The 13,881-nt window shown below is 49.5% G+C and overlaps 1 protein-coding gene across 2 annotated transcripts in view; it reads right to left on the minus strand.

Moving 5' to 3' along the window:
• The window catches only part of USP43 (ubiquitin specific peptidase 43), a 62,370-nt gene that overhangs the window by 12,982 nt on the left and 35,507 nt on the right, over positions 1–13,881 (minus strand). Inside the window, exons 8-14 of one of the 2 annotated variants that reach the window (XM_067714468.1) lie at positions 13,536–13,647; positions 9,440–9,543; positions 8,243–8,320; positions 7,322–7,448; positions 6,881–7,217; positions 4,561–4,719; positions 3,436–3,600 (exon numbers count right to left, since the gene is read on the minus strand). In XM_067714468.1, the coding sequence (XP_067570569.1) occupies positions 3,436–3,600; positions 4,561–4,719; positions 6,881–7,217; positions 7,322–7,448; positions 8,243–8,320; positions 9,440–9,543; positions 13,536–13,647 (1,082 nt within the window). Of the gene's footprint in view, positions 1–3,435; positions 3,601–4,560; positions 4,720–6,865; positions 7,218–7,321; positions 7,449–8,242; positions 8,321–9,439; positions 9,544–13,535; positions 13,648–13,881 lie in introns of both variants that reach the window. The other variant, XM_067714467.1, reaches the window with a different exon arrangement.

Raw genomic sequence — 13,881 nt, forward strand, 5'->3', positions numbered from 1 at the left:
TAACTCAAGAATCCGGAAATCACTAACGACTCAAAGTGCTTCCCCTGACGATCAAGCCAAACTTCTCCAGGTCAGCCTCTGAGATCAAATCCAGCCCATCTGTGAACCCCTCGCACATAAGGTGGTTCTCCCCACCCTACCCATCATGATTTCTTTTCCAAATGCCTGCTTTTGCTTTTTTATTGACAATGGTCAACAGTCAATAGACAGCAATCTCTCTTTCTCTCTCTCTCTGATATGTACAATTAAACTTGCCGTGCAGAGAACCTGTAACAGAGAACAAACATGACTCCATGTTGGATCTATTTCTTTAGCTGTAACCCTTGTGCTCTGTTGCCTATGGCAGTCAGGCTGGCTCTGCACCTTTTGTAAAAGAATGTTGCCTAGAGCCTGAAATATAGCCCATTTTCAAGGCGCTGACCTTTAAAGGTATAACAATTTCTCATTCACGTAGAGATAAAAAGTTGCAGAACAGAAAATAACAATTCTCTTGTTGGAGGTTTATAGGAACATTGTGACCAGACCTACCTGGGCAGCTGCAAGAACAAAGGATTCCTGCCCTGAGAAGTGTGCAAGGACCAGCCACACCCCCTCCCCTTTTAGTATAAGGAAAGCTTGATTTCTACCTTGGGTAGATGGTTCTTTGCGGCACGAACCCACCATCTTCTCGGCCTGCTGGCTTAACAAATAAAGTCGCTATTCCTTGCGCCAACACTATGGTCTCTTGATCTATTGGCCTGTCATGCAGTGAGCAGTACAAGCTTAGACTCGGTAACAAACTTTATGTGTCTGAGTTATTTTGGGTTGGTTTGTGTTTTTTGTTTGTTTGTTTGTTTTTGCGGTACGCGGGCCTCTCACCGCTGTGGCCCCTCCCGCCGCGGAGCACAGGCCCCGGACGCGCAGGCTCAGCGGCCATGGCTCACGGGCCCAGCCGTTCCGCGGCATGTGGGATCTTCCCGGACCGGGGCACGAACCCGCGTCCCCTGCATCGGCAGGCGGACTCTCAACCACTGCGCCACCAGGGAAGCCCTGTTTTTTTGTTTCTGATAAATGGAATAAAATGAAAAAGGCATTGATACATACCACAAATATACGTCTCACCAATATAATGTTGAACAAAAGAAGTCAAAGAAAAAAGAATGTGTGGGCTTCCCTGGTAGTGCAGTGGTTGGGAGTCCGCCTGCCGATGCAGGGGACGCAGGTTCGTGCCCCGGTCTGGGAAGATCCCACATGCCGCGGAGCGGCTGGGCCCGTGAGCCATGGCCGCTGAGCCTGCGCGCCCGGGGCCTGTGCTCCGCGGCGGGAGGGGCCCCAGCGGTGAGAGGCCCATGTACCAAAAAAAAAAAAAAAAAAGAATGTGTGACTCCATTTATATAAAGTTTCCAACGAGGCAAAACTAATCAATGTGTTAGAAGTCAGAATAATACTTCCTGCTGGAAAGGAGGGAAACAGTAAAGATTGAGAAGGATACGGGGTTGGGGTCGGGGGAGGTAGAGATGACCTAGAACTTTCTATTGCTTAATCTCAGTGATAGTTACGTGGGTATGTTGTATGATAATTCATCAGATATACACCTGTGATCAGTACACTTTACTGTATATACGTGGTACTTCAATTAAAGTTTTTTTATTTATAAAACCAAATCAGGTGCTAATAGGAAATATGGAAACTAAAAGTGATTAGAATGTGCTGCCACCTTCTGATGGAAGGAACACGGAGGCCAAAGATGCACAGACGGACGGACAGACACACGTGTGCTTTTCTGAAAACGTTTGTTTCTGCAGTTATTGCCTCTGCCTCCTGCATGATCATCACATTTTCCCTCTAGTCGGGACCATCTGAATGCTAACATGCTCCATGAGTTCTCATTTGGCAAAGAAAACCCCAAAGTGCTGGCAGCCCACATTCCTCTGCAGCTACTGCCTCTTTAATCACAGTCTTTGATGGAACCCATATCCACCGTCAATTCTTTAACCCAGGCTCTTTTCCACCTGTTACTGACAGCTTCCATTCTTTCCAAACCGTTATTGATGCTCTTGGCAAGTCACTAGTGACCTTCCAGCCCGATGGTCACTTACCCATCTTCATCCTACTCAGCCTCTCAACAGTATGTGACACAGTTGGCTTCTTCCTCCTTGAAAGATTCCCCTTTTTTGCATCTGTGACCCATGTTTGCCCAGTTTTCTTCCTATTTCACAGGCCACTCCTCTGTTTTCTGTGCTGTCCTCTCTGCCTCTGCTCAACCTCTAGATGTAGGAGAGCTCCAGGGTTGGTCTTAGGTCTTTACTTGTTTCTATCTGTATAATTTCCCTACGAGAGCTCAGCCAGCCCCGTGGCTTTAAAGTCCATCCATGTGGTGATGACCCTCAAATATTTTTCTCCACTCCTTAGCTACCATCTTGATTTGGAAGTCTTACCGGAGTCTCAAAACGACCATGTCAAACATTGGATTTCCCTCTAAAATAGACCCTGCATCCTAGCCAACCAAGCCCTTCCTACCTGTACTACTACTGGTCACCTAGTTATGTGGACACCAAGCAAAGAGTCCTCCTTGGTTCCTCTCTCCCTCACACCCCAAACCAGCAAATCCTGTTAGCTCTATCTTCAAATATACCCCGGATCTGACCACCTTGTACCTCACTAATCCAAGCCACCACCCGCTCTCGCCTGGAAAACCACAGCCAGACCTCTCAGCTGGCCTTCTGGCTTCCTACGCCTCCTGTGACGCATTCACACAGCAGCTAAAGTAGGCTTTGCGAAAGTATCAGATTGATGACCTGCTGCTCAAATCTCCCAGTAGCTCCCACCCACCCCCGCAATTGGCATACAATGCAGACTTGGTACCATATGACAAAGGCACGCTCCCAACTACCTCCTGTCACTCCGGCCGCAGCTCTGGTCTCTCCTGCACCCCCCTACCCCCCATCCCACGCTCACTCCCACCTCACAGCCCTCACCCTGACCGTGCGGAGCACACGCCCAGACTACAGGACTCACTCGCACTCAGGCCTCTGCTCCAAACTCACCTCCTGGGAAAGGCCTTCCCCACCCGCCCTACCTAACGGGCCCTCTGCATCCCTTCTCCCCCACCCCTGGCCTAGATACCTTCTTCCCTTGATGATTTACCTCCTCGCCCTCATCCCTGCTTTACACCCCATCATGAGATTCATTCACTCGTTGATGCGCTGTCAGCCCCCTTTAGATGGTCAGCTCCGGGGAGCACAGAAAGAAGGCACCTGCAGCCAGAGGGTAGCGGGCAGGGGGCGGGCCAGGTCCTGAGAGCCCCGATTTGGGAAATCAATAAACCTCTCGTACCGAGGGACTCTGTACGCTCCGAGCCGTGAAGTGCGAGCACCTTCATAGAGCTGAGGAGTGACGGTCGTTACAGAGAATGAAAGTAAGCTCAGCGAGTTTAACCAACGTGACCGAACGTACCCTTTCCTTGGCTGGGGAGGCTCCTGGTGCAGGAGGCAGGCCCAGGCAGCTGGGGCCGGGCAGGGCCGGGGGTGGGGCTCCAGGACAGCAGGCTGCCCCTCACGCTACCATCACTGCTCCCAAGCCGGAGGAGCCAGTGATCGGACAAGGAGGAACTGGTGGAACCTGTAGGAGCACAGAGAGGGCAGGCTGGACCCACCTCCATCCTTCGGGGCCCCCCGGGCACCTCTCACGGCCAGATTCCCATCCCCGAGCCCGGAGCTACAGAACCAGAGCAGAATTACAGAAACGAGACTGAATCTCTGGAGGAGAACCTATAACTGACGAACCACGAGACCAAGCCTGCACACTTAGGGAAAGGCACTCGGGCACAGAAAGGACAGAATGTTGATGAGAACTGAAAGGCTTTTCGTGAAATTACTGGTCGCCAAGTCCAGTTTTCTAAATATGGCATGTTTTTCACTCTCGCCACGTCTACCTTCTGGGAAAAGAAGGCAGACTTTGCATGACGGGGGGTTTAGACCTGCTGGGGCATCTGGTTTTACTTGGCCATTTTCCAACCATCTGGGTGCAGAAGATCTGAGTCATTTTTTAAAAAATGTTCTTTCGCTCCTAAGTAAGGATGGCTAGTTCACAGAGAGAAATGTGGCACACAAAAAGGTGCGTTTTGACCCTTCTCTTCCATCTCCAGACTGCCAAGCAAGCTGGAGGTTGTCTAATAAACTTATCTCTGGGGTGTGGTTAAGTAACTATTTCCTATGAAGGTCCCTCATCCCTTATACCTGCCCTTCCCTTTCTACCAGGACTAATGCAGGGTTCTACTGCACAACTTTAATTAAGACCTGGCTCAGCATGGGTGGGAGCGGAAATATGGAATCCCATGCTCCCAAGATACAGAATCTTGCCACAGACACAGAATCTTATTCCTTTTCCCGTTCTTGCATTTCAGTATGTCCCTCCCACGTCCTTGCAAACGGGACACTAGTCTGTAGGGCTCTACACGCTCTGTAGCAGCAAGGCTTCCTCTTTCAGATCCTTGCCGACCTCTCCCGGGCCTCGATGTCTGATAGAGCATCCTCCCCGTTCCCAATCCTCCCCCCTCCTGTAAGGACCAGCAAAACCTACCTCTCATGGAGCTGCTGGCTGACCAGGGAGGGATGCTGTTTCTCTTCTGATAAAACAGGATGTAAGCCCCTCGCGTATTGACCTCATCTTCTAGAAGCGGTTCCACCGTGCTGTCGTCATAACTGTACCACTGGCCATCCAGAGAGTTCCGGCAGTAGGCTGCGAAGGTCCAAACCCCAAGTCCCCATTACTGGAGCCCCCCAAAGCAGGAAGACATTTCCCACTGGCATGGCTGAAAAACGGACGTTTGTAATAGAAACGCTGGACCATTTTTAGCCAGAAGTGAATGTGGCAGAATCAGCAAGGATAACCAGTTACACACCCAGATGCTCACTGATCCAGTGAGCTGTTACCACACAAGCTGAATCCTTACGTCGTAGAGCCCGTCCAGGCAAAATCTCCAATAAGAGGGAGTCCCGATTTATAACACTTATGGGAGTCCCAGGCAATAAGGCCAATGTCCACCCCCGTTCTTTTGAGGACCTTCAAAATGCATGTCTCTGATTCAGTACGCAAGGAAAATATGCAGTTGGGATTATGGTACACTTCTTTCCTACCTAAGAACTGCAGTCAAACATTTAAGACAATGTTCATAAATAAGATTCTCACCACCTTCTAAACAAGTACGAGAAATAGTCCTCTCCTTTCCCCCCACACCTCAGTAAATGGCTCCATAACTATTCCACAACCATTCCATAACCATAATTCGGAAGTCAGCCAGCATTTTTCTGTAATGGGCCAAAGAGACAACGTTTTAGGCTGTGCAGGTCCCCGATGGCCACATACGGTCTCTGCCATGTATTCTTGTTGTTTTGGTTGGGTTTTTTTAAAACCACTTATTAGAATGTAAAAACCACTTTTAACTCATGGGCTGTACAAATATGGTGCCAGACTGGATGTGGCCCACAAGCCACACTTTCCTGGCTCCTGCACCAGCCCAAGGGGGCACGGAGAAGGTCGTCTCTGCTCCTCCTTTTCTCTTCCACCCCACGCTGAGTCCAAAAGCCAGTCTCACTGATCCTCTTTCCAAAATATGCCTTGAATACCCTGTCATCACCCAAGTCCCAGCCAACACCATCTCTCACTTGAGCCCCAGAAACTTCCTCCTAACTGGAATTCCCACTTCCACTCTTGCGCTACCCAATTCTCTGCTCGAGCTAAGACCTCAGTTTGTGAACTAGATTATGTCTTTATTCCTCTGCCTAAAACCTTTGAATGGCTTCCCTGCCTAAAACCTTTGAATGGCTTCCCATCACCCTCTGAAAAAAGTGCAAACTCTTGTCCGTGGCCCACAGGGCCTCCGGACCCAGCTCCATCTTAGGTCACTTTCCCCTTCAGCCACAACAGGCTTTCATCAATTCTTAAACACGCAAACTCCGCCTCAGGGCCTTCACGCAGGCTGGTAGCTCTGCCCATGTTTTCCTCCCATTATTCACACAGCTAGTTCCACCTCATCCTTCAGCTCCTGACCTAAAAAGGTAACATCCTCAGGGAGGCCTTATCTGTATCTCAGACACATCAACCATCACCTTTTCATGATACCAAGTAGGGAAAGTACTAAAGGAACAAGCATCTTTTTATTGCCTGTGTCTGAAATTAGTCCCATGAGGGCAGGTCTCCTATCAGTCTTGTTCATCACTGAGACTCCAGCACCTAGCCCAGGGTTTGGCATAGAATGGGACTTCATAAACATTTGTTCAATGAATGAATGAGTGATGATCCTGGATTTTTATACAGTCTGGTGCTTTCCAAATTGCAGGTTCATTAGTGCACTAGGAATAGAGCATTTTTCCCCAAAATGAAATATGTTCAAGCATTTTTTCAAAAATGAAATACTTTATATTATTCTAGAAGAGACCAGGGGACACGATTATGAACAACTGAACGAGCTGCCAAGCTGTCTGTTTCTGTCCTTCCAGCCTTCATTCTCTCCAAGTCCCTCCGAGGGATTAACAATGAAAGGTACCCCACAGAAATAAAAGATACCGAATCTGCTAAGTAGGAGTCCGTGTGCTGAATCACAGACGACGATCAATGGCACTCTCTGGGTGCCAACAGCTACCCTCTGGTATCCGACATGGTCAAAAACTCGGGCTGTAACTAACTTTCTATTCCAACCCCTCACGGAACTCCGCTGGACGCTTGGACCAGACGCCACCACCCCACCCCCGGCAGGTGCCCGGTGTGCGCCGGGTCAGGGGTCAGCTGGTGCCGAGGGCCCGAGCGAGCTCGGCATCCCAGGGGTGCCCCTTCCCCGGGCACCTGGAGGCCCGGGCCGCAGCCACGGGCCGTGAGGCAGGCTCACCTGTGTAATGCCCACCTTGCAAACTGCCGTGGTGGTTGCAGACCGCGTACAGGTCGTACAGGAAGTCTGGTGGGTAGCTGGTGGGCAGGCAGGCCGGCTGCTTCCAGGAAGGAGGCCAGGGGCCCGGGGAGGCCTTGGGGCCCGTGCTTCTCTGGGCCACATGGGGAGCCATGTCGAGGCCGGCGAGCGGGAACTTCACCAGCGTGGAGAGCTTGTTTCTCCTCTCGCCCACTTGGCAGAACCGTTTGAGGTGGATGATGAGGATGTCGGGCAGGGTCCACAGGCTCAGCTTCACCACGCCCTGCTGCAGGGCCTGGCAGTGGGGACACCGCCACGCATCGTCCTGGGCCAGCTGGAAGGGAAGCCACCGGGACCGTAAGCCACGCCCCCCCGGGGTCGTGACCCACCCACTGACAGGCCCCGGGCCGGAAGGGGCGTGGACTCCCAGGGCGGGACCTGCTCCTCCTTGGTGTAGAACTGGAAACACTCGTCCAGGGAGCAGCTTTGCTGCTGGTGGGCTTGCTGTTGCCGCCACACGCTGTCCGCGTCCTGGACCCGCTCCTCCTGGATGCTCCCGAACAGGCTGCAGGAGCAGACAGAGGCCACGCGGGGTCTCACCCCTGAGGGGGCCCTACTCCCAGCTAACGGGGTGCAAAGCATCCGCCCGGGAGGCAAAGGCCCCCTTCCCAGGGCTCCCAGGGCACCCACTCGCTTTTACTGGACTTCTCAGTGCCCCCACGGACCCAGATAGGGACCGAGCCCTTGGCTTACTCATTTTTGTTTCATGTCGTGGTGCAGGGCCTGGCACCTAGCAGGAGATTAATAAACACTCGCCGGACTGAACAGTGTCCTTTCCCGAAGTCGGGCAGATGCACTCGGTGTTAGAGAAGCAGCCACGCTGAGTGATTAAGAGCATGGACTTGAGGCGACAGTCTGGGTTCAAAGCCCGGCTCTGCCAGGCACGGGCTGTGTGACACTGAGCAACCGTTTAACCTCTCTGTGCCTCAGTTTCCACATCTGATGATGTGGATTCGGGTCGGACCTACCGCACAGGAACTGATGCATGAAATAAACTGCATGGATGTAAAGGGCTCGGAGGAGTGGCTGGCACGGGGTGAGTGGGTAAGTGTCACCTCACCATTTCCAACTGTGACTGTTACCACCACTCACACCACCCACAGCCATCGTTATTATTACTCCTGTCGCTGTTGTTTATATACAGACAATTGCCATCGGGGCTTCTCTGAGGAATGGGCCACACGGCATCCGGGGGGCATCATACACCCCACTGTCGCATCAGGGGAACTGGCGCAGGAAGGTCCGTTTGCACGGACAGGCCCTGTCTCCTCTGTCAGAGCTGGGCTCTGCTGGACTCACTGCTCCTTGGTGCCACTGTCCCACTCCACAGCCAGTTTGATGTGCGGGGGGCCTCCCGGCCTCCTGAGGTGCAGAGCCCTGATGAGAGAACAGGGAGCCCATCAAAGGCATGGAGCCTGCTTCCCACTCTCTCCTCCACCCCCAGGACTGATGTTCCCAACAGAAATGTCCAAAGCTGCATGGAAACTGAGGTCGGGGGTCTGGGGAGGTGCTGTCTGCAGAAGACTTGGTCCTCAATCCACCCCTGAAGGCTCTGTCCCAGCTCCCCTGGGAGCTGGTGAGCTCCGAGGATTTGGTGGCTGCAAGGCCACGACTCAGCCCTCCCACTGCAGCCCCAGCCATCTTCTCAGTGTCGAGGAGGCCGTTCTGCTTGAACATCCTCAGCAAATACCCAGTTCTGATGATGCCTCAAATGAGCTGCTAGGTTTTCCTCCACTGCACAGTGAAAGGAGCACCTTCCAGTCCACCTCCACGACCTAAAAGGTCTTCCCCTTCCAGACCCTCCCATACCCAGAAAATCTCAGTGTGAATCAACCCATCGCTCTTTCCAGCTGCTTGGGCTCAGCCCATCTCAGAAGAGGTTGTCTGGCCTTAACGTGGAAGAGACAGGACAAGGAGAGAGTGGAAGATGTGAAATCAACAAGACACATATGGGGACTTCCCTGGCGGTCCAGTGGTTAGGGCTCCATGCTTCCACTGCATGGGGCATGGGTTCGATCCCTGGTCAGGGAACTAAGATCCTGCAAGCCGCGTGGTGTGGCCAAAAAAAAAAAACCAACAACCAAGACGCATATATATGAGTGACAGACAGGAGGGTCTGCACCTAAAAGAAGGTTTTGAATGTACTGCAAGAAAAAAGTGGAGATGTCACATGAGTCCCTAACTGTCACCAAGATGATTCAAAAACAGGTTTTGAGCTCACGGAAGTACACAGTCCTTAACCAGCCGCGTGAATGTGCGTAAATTCACTAATCATTGGGAACCTCAGTGTCTCCCTATCTCTGAAGTGGCCGTCAGTCCCGCTCTAGACATGAGGGTTGAAAGCACAGAATGTGTATAAGGACCTAACCCAGGCGCTGGTGCTGAAGACCAAAGGCAGCTAAGATTGTCATCAGTCTTATTGATACACAGCCTTGAAGGAGTCTAGTCAGGTAGGAACGTATGCATTCTCTTACCACGTCTGGAATATCCCCTTACCTGTCAACTGTCCAGTGATAGAGGGGCTGGCTGTCCTTTGGGGACAAGTAGCTGCAGGCCAGGGACAGCCCCACAACCCGGATGGAGAACAGTGACCCCAGGTTCTGCCAGGCCAAGAACAGGAAGCAGGTCATCCCACATGTTGGTGTGAATCAGACGGTTAAGTGCAAAGAAGTTACTCAAAAAATGTAACCTTTTACTTATAGTGTATTTTGAATATGCCCTTAATAATTATTCCAAATCCAGAGATATAAAGGCTTCAGTTTTTATAGAAGATACACCCTATACCTTTTAACATAGTGATCTAATACCGTGTAACACATTAAATTCTCCAAAACAATGAACACAGTGATTTAAAATAACACAGGTTTAACTGGGACAAATGTTGGCACAGTTAATAGGGAATTAAACCAATTCTGTTCATTAATTATTAGCAGCTAATTTACTTTACGAAGATGATGATTAACGTCACCAGATTACCAAAATGAGGCAATTATCTAAAACAAGTTCGTGTGCATTTTACGTCTCAAGTGCTAAGTAAGTATTTATACATGTCGAAATAAGCTGCGTAAAAGAAATACCACCTATGTCGTTATTCTAAGATGGACACTTTTTTCATATTTTAACTTTCCTGAAATTGAAGTGAGCCTTAAACAGCCTTATTCACAATAGTCAACAGGTAGAAGCAACCCAAGTATCCATCAATAGATGGATGGATAAACAAAATGTGGTATATACGCACAATGGAATATTACTCAACCCTCAAAAGGAAGAAAATTCAGATGCATGATACAACATGGATGGACCTTGAAAATATTCTGCTTAGTGAAATAAGCCAGACACAGGAGGGCAAATATTGTATGATTCTGTTTATTTTTATTTTATTTTTTATTTTATTTTACTTTTTTTGCGGTACGCGGGCCTCTCACTGTTGTGGCCTCTCCCGTTGCGGAGCACAGGCTCCGGACGCGCAGGCTCAGCGGCCATGGCTCACGGGCCCAGTCGCTCCGCGGCATGTGGGATCTTCCCGGACCGGGGCACGAACCCGCGTCCCCTGCATCGGCAGGCGGACTCTCAACCACTGCGCCACCAGGGAAGCCCTATGATTCTGTTTATATGAGGTCCCTAGAGTAGCCAAATTCATAGAGACAGAAAGTAGAATGGAGGTTCTCACGGGCTAGGGGTTGGGGCAATGGGGAGTTGTTATTTAATGGGTATAATTTTTGTGGGTATGGTGAAAAATCTGGGGAGTATAGTGGTGATGGTTATGCAGCATGGTGAATATAATTAATGTACATTTGTGAACGGTTACAATACACATTACATACATTTTACCACAATATCTAAAAAACAAAAATCAATGGTCTCTTCAAGCAATGGAAATACAGTTCTTAAAATTGTCACTGATGACCTTGGCCACGACTAGAAAAAAATGAAATGTTCTTACAAAGTCTGACAAAGATAAGTGGCAGAAATCTCTACTTAAAAAACACTGATGGGGCTTCCCTGGTGGCGCAGTGGTTGGGAGTCCACCTGCCGATGCAGGGAACGCGGGTTCGTGGCCCGGTCCGGGAGGATCCCACATGCCGCGGAGCAGCTGGGCCCGTGAGCCATGGCCGCTGGGCCTGAGCATCCGGAGCCTGTGCTTCGCAACGGGAGAGGCCACAACAGTAAGAGGCCCGCGTACCGCAAAAAAAAAAAAAAAAAAAAAAAAAAAAAACACTGATGAGGGCTTCCCTGGTGGCGCAGTGGTTGAGAGTCCGCCTGCCAATGCAGGGGACGCGGGTTCGGGCCCCGGTCCGGGAGGATCCCACATGCCGCGGAGCGGCTGGGCCCGTGAGCCATGGCCGCTGAGCCTGCGTGTCTGGAGCCTGTGCTCCACAACGGGAGAGTCCACAACAGTGAGAGGCCCGCGTACCGCAAAAAACAAACAAACAAAAAAAACACTGATGAAATGTAGGTTGAATTCAGGCAGGAGAAGAGAAGGAAAACATTATAATTCAAAGAAACAGTAACAGGGCAAAGACCGTGTGACCCAAAACATAGTCAGGGAGCTCTAAGCCGACTCCTGGGCTGTGGTAGCTGATGGGGGAGGGGCAATAAGTGTGACATTTGGGGAGTGTGGACACCTCACTGGACTATACCTACACTCTAGCTGACCTGCCGCTTCAACAAACACAAAACTGATGGCTGGAAGCAAGCTGACTTCAGGGGCTTGGATTCAGGGCTGGCCATGGGAGGGTGTACTTCCCAAGGAGAAGTTAGTTAAATCTGGGGGGGAAAGCTCTTTTTCCTGGCACCCTAATGGAGCCTTGCTGTTTGCATGGCAACATAATAAGGCACCTACACTGCAGAGAAGCAGCTCGCCCTGCCTGCCCACGAAGAAAATTTACAAAGGTACCAGAAAAATTCCTAGGCAATGATCAATCTCTTTTCTTCATAATTCATTGCAAATTAATCCCATCTAGCTAATTGGTCATTTTCATAAGAGACATTTTCCTGTCCTTCATTCTTGGCTAGGGAAATTCACTTTGGAACCTTCAATGTATGTTCACTGCTTTTAATCTCTTTGGTTCAATGTTGAGAAGGCTGACAGGATTCTTTCCAAATTATTACCAATTCTTTTCAAATTCTTTTCAAACTCTTCAAAATATAAAAGCCTTGGGAATTCCCTGGTGGTCAGGTGGTTAGGCCTCGGCGCTTTCACTGCTGGGACCAGGGTTCGATCCCTGGTCGGGGAACTAAGATGCCGCAAGCCACGCAGAGCGGCCAAAACAACAACAACAACAAAACCCAAAATATAAAAGCCTGTGGGTTAGATGGGTGAGCTAGCCTGGGAGCCTCACAGCCACTTAGAACACATTATTCTTACATAAAACCATGGGCATCCACACATGTGTCAATGTATCTATGGACAAGCGTCCGTAGCTGAGTTGGAGGTTGCCTGTATTCGAATTTTGCAGGCCCCACTGACTGCTTCATCGGTCTCTAAAATTGAAATGACCGGAGAGATGCAGAGGCAAGAGCACATGGGAGACCAGGGGGAGAATAAGAACAGCTGAGTTCAACGTTTGCATGAAAGCCGTTTCATCCACTCTCAACAGCCAGGAGCACAGGGTTTGGGGAAAGCTAAAGCTATTACTAGATATTCTGACCTACTTAGGGAGAAGTTCGAGTTTCTAATTTGGGCACCACGGCAGATATGCTGGGCAGTTCATGAAGCCTTTGGAGATAAAGATTTGGTGCAAATGTAGAAAAGGTCTTAAACAAACTGGTATTTCGTGTAAATCCCAAATCAGATGTACGGTTTTCCCTAAGCAGGAAGGAACATGAATTATGAAGAACGATACAGAAATCCCTCTGAAATGTTTGGTACATCCCCCAAATGAAAAGTTCTTACTTAGAGAGTAGCTGGGGGAAAACAAATTTCTGAGGCTACCGACATGTCCCTAAACATGTTAAAGTCTTCTATGCCAAGCAGCCCTCAGAACAGGTTCTGATACTATCGGGGCTGAAAGGCATGGTTTTAGAATTTGTTGTTTTTATTTGGAAACTACCAGTCTGAGAATAAATAAATGAGCAAGGCAAAAAGGTGTTTCCCCTTGAGTTTTTAACCTGTTTTTCGAAAACTGGACAAAACTGTTTTAATACCTAGGTTTTCATATTTGGACATAAACATCGATTTTAATTTTCCACAGAAGTTATACCTCAAGTCCCTTGAAATTTTTGATCCAAATGTATAAGTTACAGTTTATTACAATAAGCTCCCCTCCAAGAAGAACTATGGGAAGCCATAAATATACGAAACTGAGATGAATGATGTAAATCCCACTCTTTCTTCCAATGATGTTTCGAAAGATTTAACGAGCAAAAGCTCCGTCCATGAAAGGTATTTTGTAATGCCACAAAGAGAGAAACAGCACGGACCATAAAATGGTGATTTTCTTGCATATAAATCAAAGTTGTTTGATACGACAGTGTGAACACTGTCACTGACAGCAAATGCTTGTCTCTCCTGAGCTACCACTAGATTCCTACATCCCTCTCTCCACACCCCACCCCCCGACAACACACACACACACACTGACACACTGACCTGTACAGAAGCCTCGCTCTTCATGAGATAGCCGACCTTACTGAGAATGCACTGATGGAGCTGGACCCATGAGATGGCTCTGTCTTCCCTAATCAGGAAAGGTGGCCCAAACCTGGAAATCCAAGGAAATGAGGTTATTTCAGCAAAAGAAAAACCAACAATACCCAACAGTCAAGAGCATTGGCTCTACTCATTGGCTTCTCTCAACTGGATAAGAGTTGAGCACAAAACACAATACAAAATTGCCCATCTGAGACCCTCGTTATGAATGGAGATGTGGCAGTGTAAAGAGGTGGCTGGGAAACCCTCTTCCCCAGAGAAAGAGCACAGGACCCAGAGGAAAGCC

Source organism: Pseudorca crassidens, chromosome 19, assembly GCF_039906515.1.
Source record: "Pseudorca crassidens isolate mPseCra1 chromosome 19, mPseCra1.hap1, whole genome shotgun sequence".
Taxonomy (NCBI): domain Eukaryota; kingdom Metazoa; phylum Chordata; class Mammalia; order Artiodactyla; family Delphinidae; genus Pseudorca; species Pseudorca crassidens.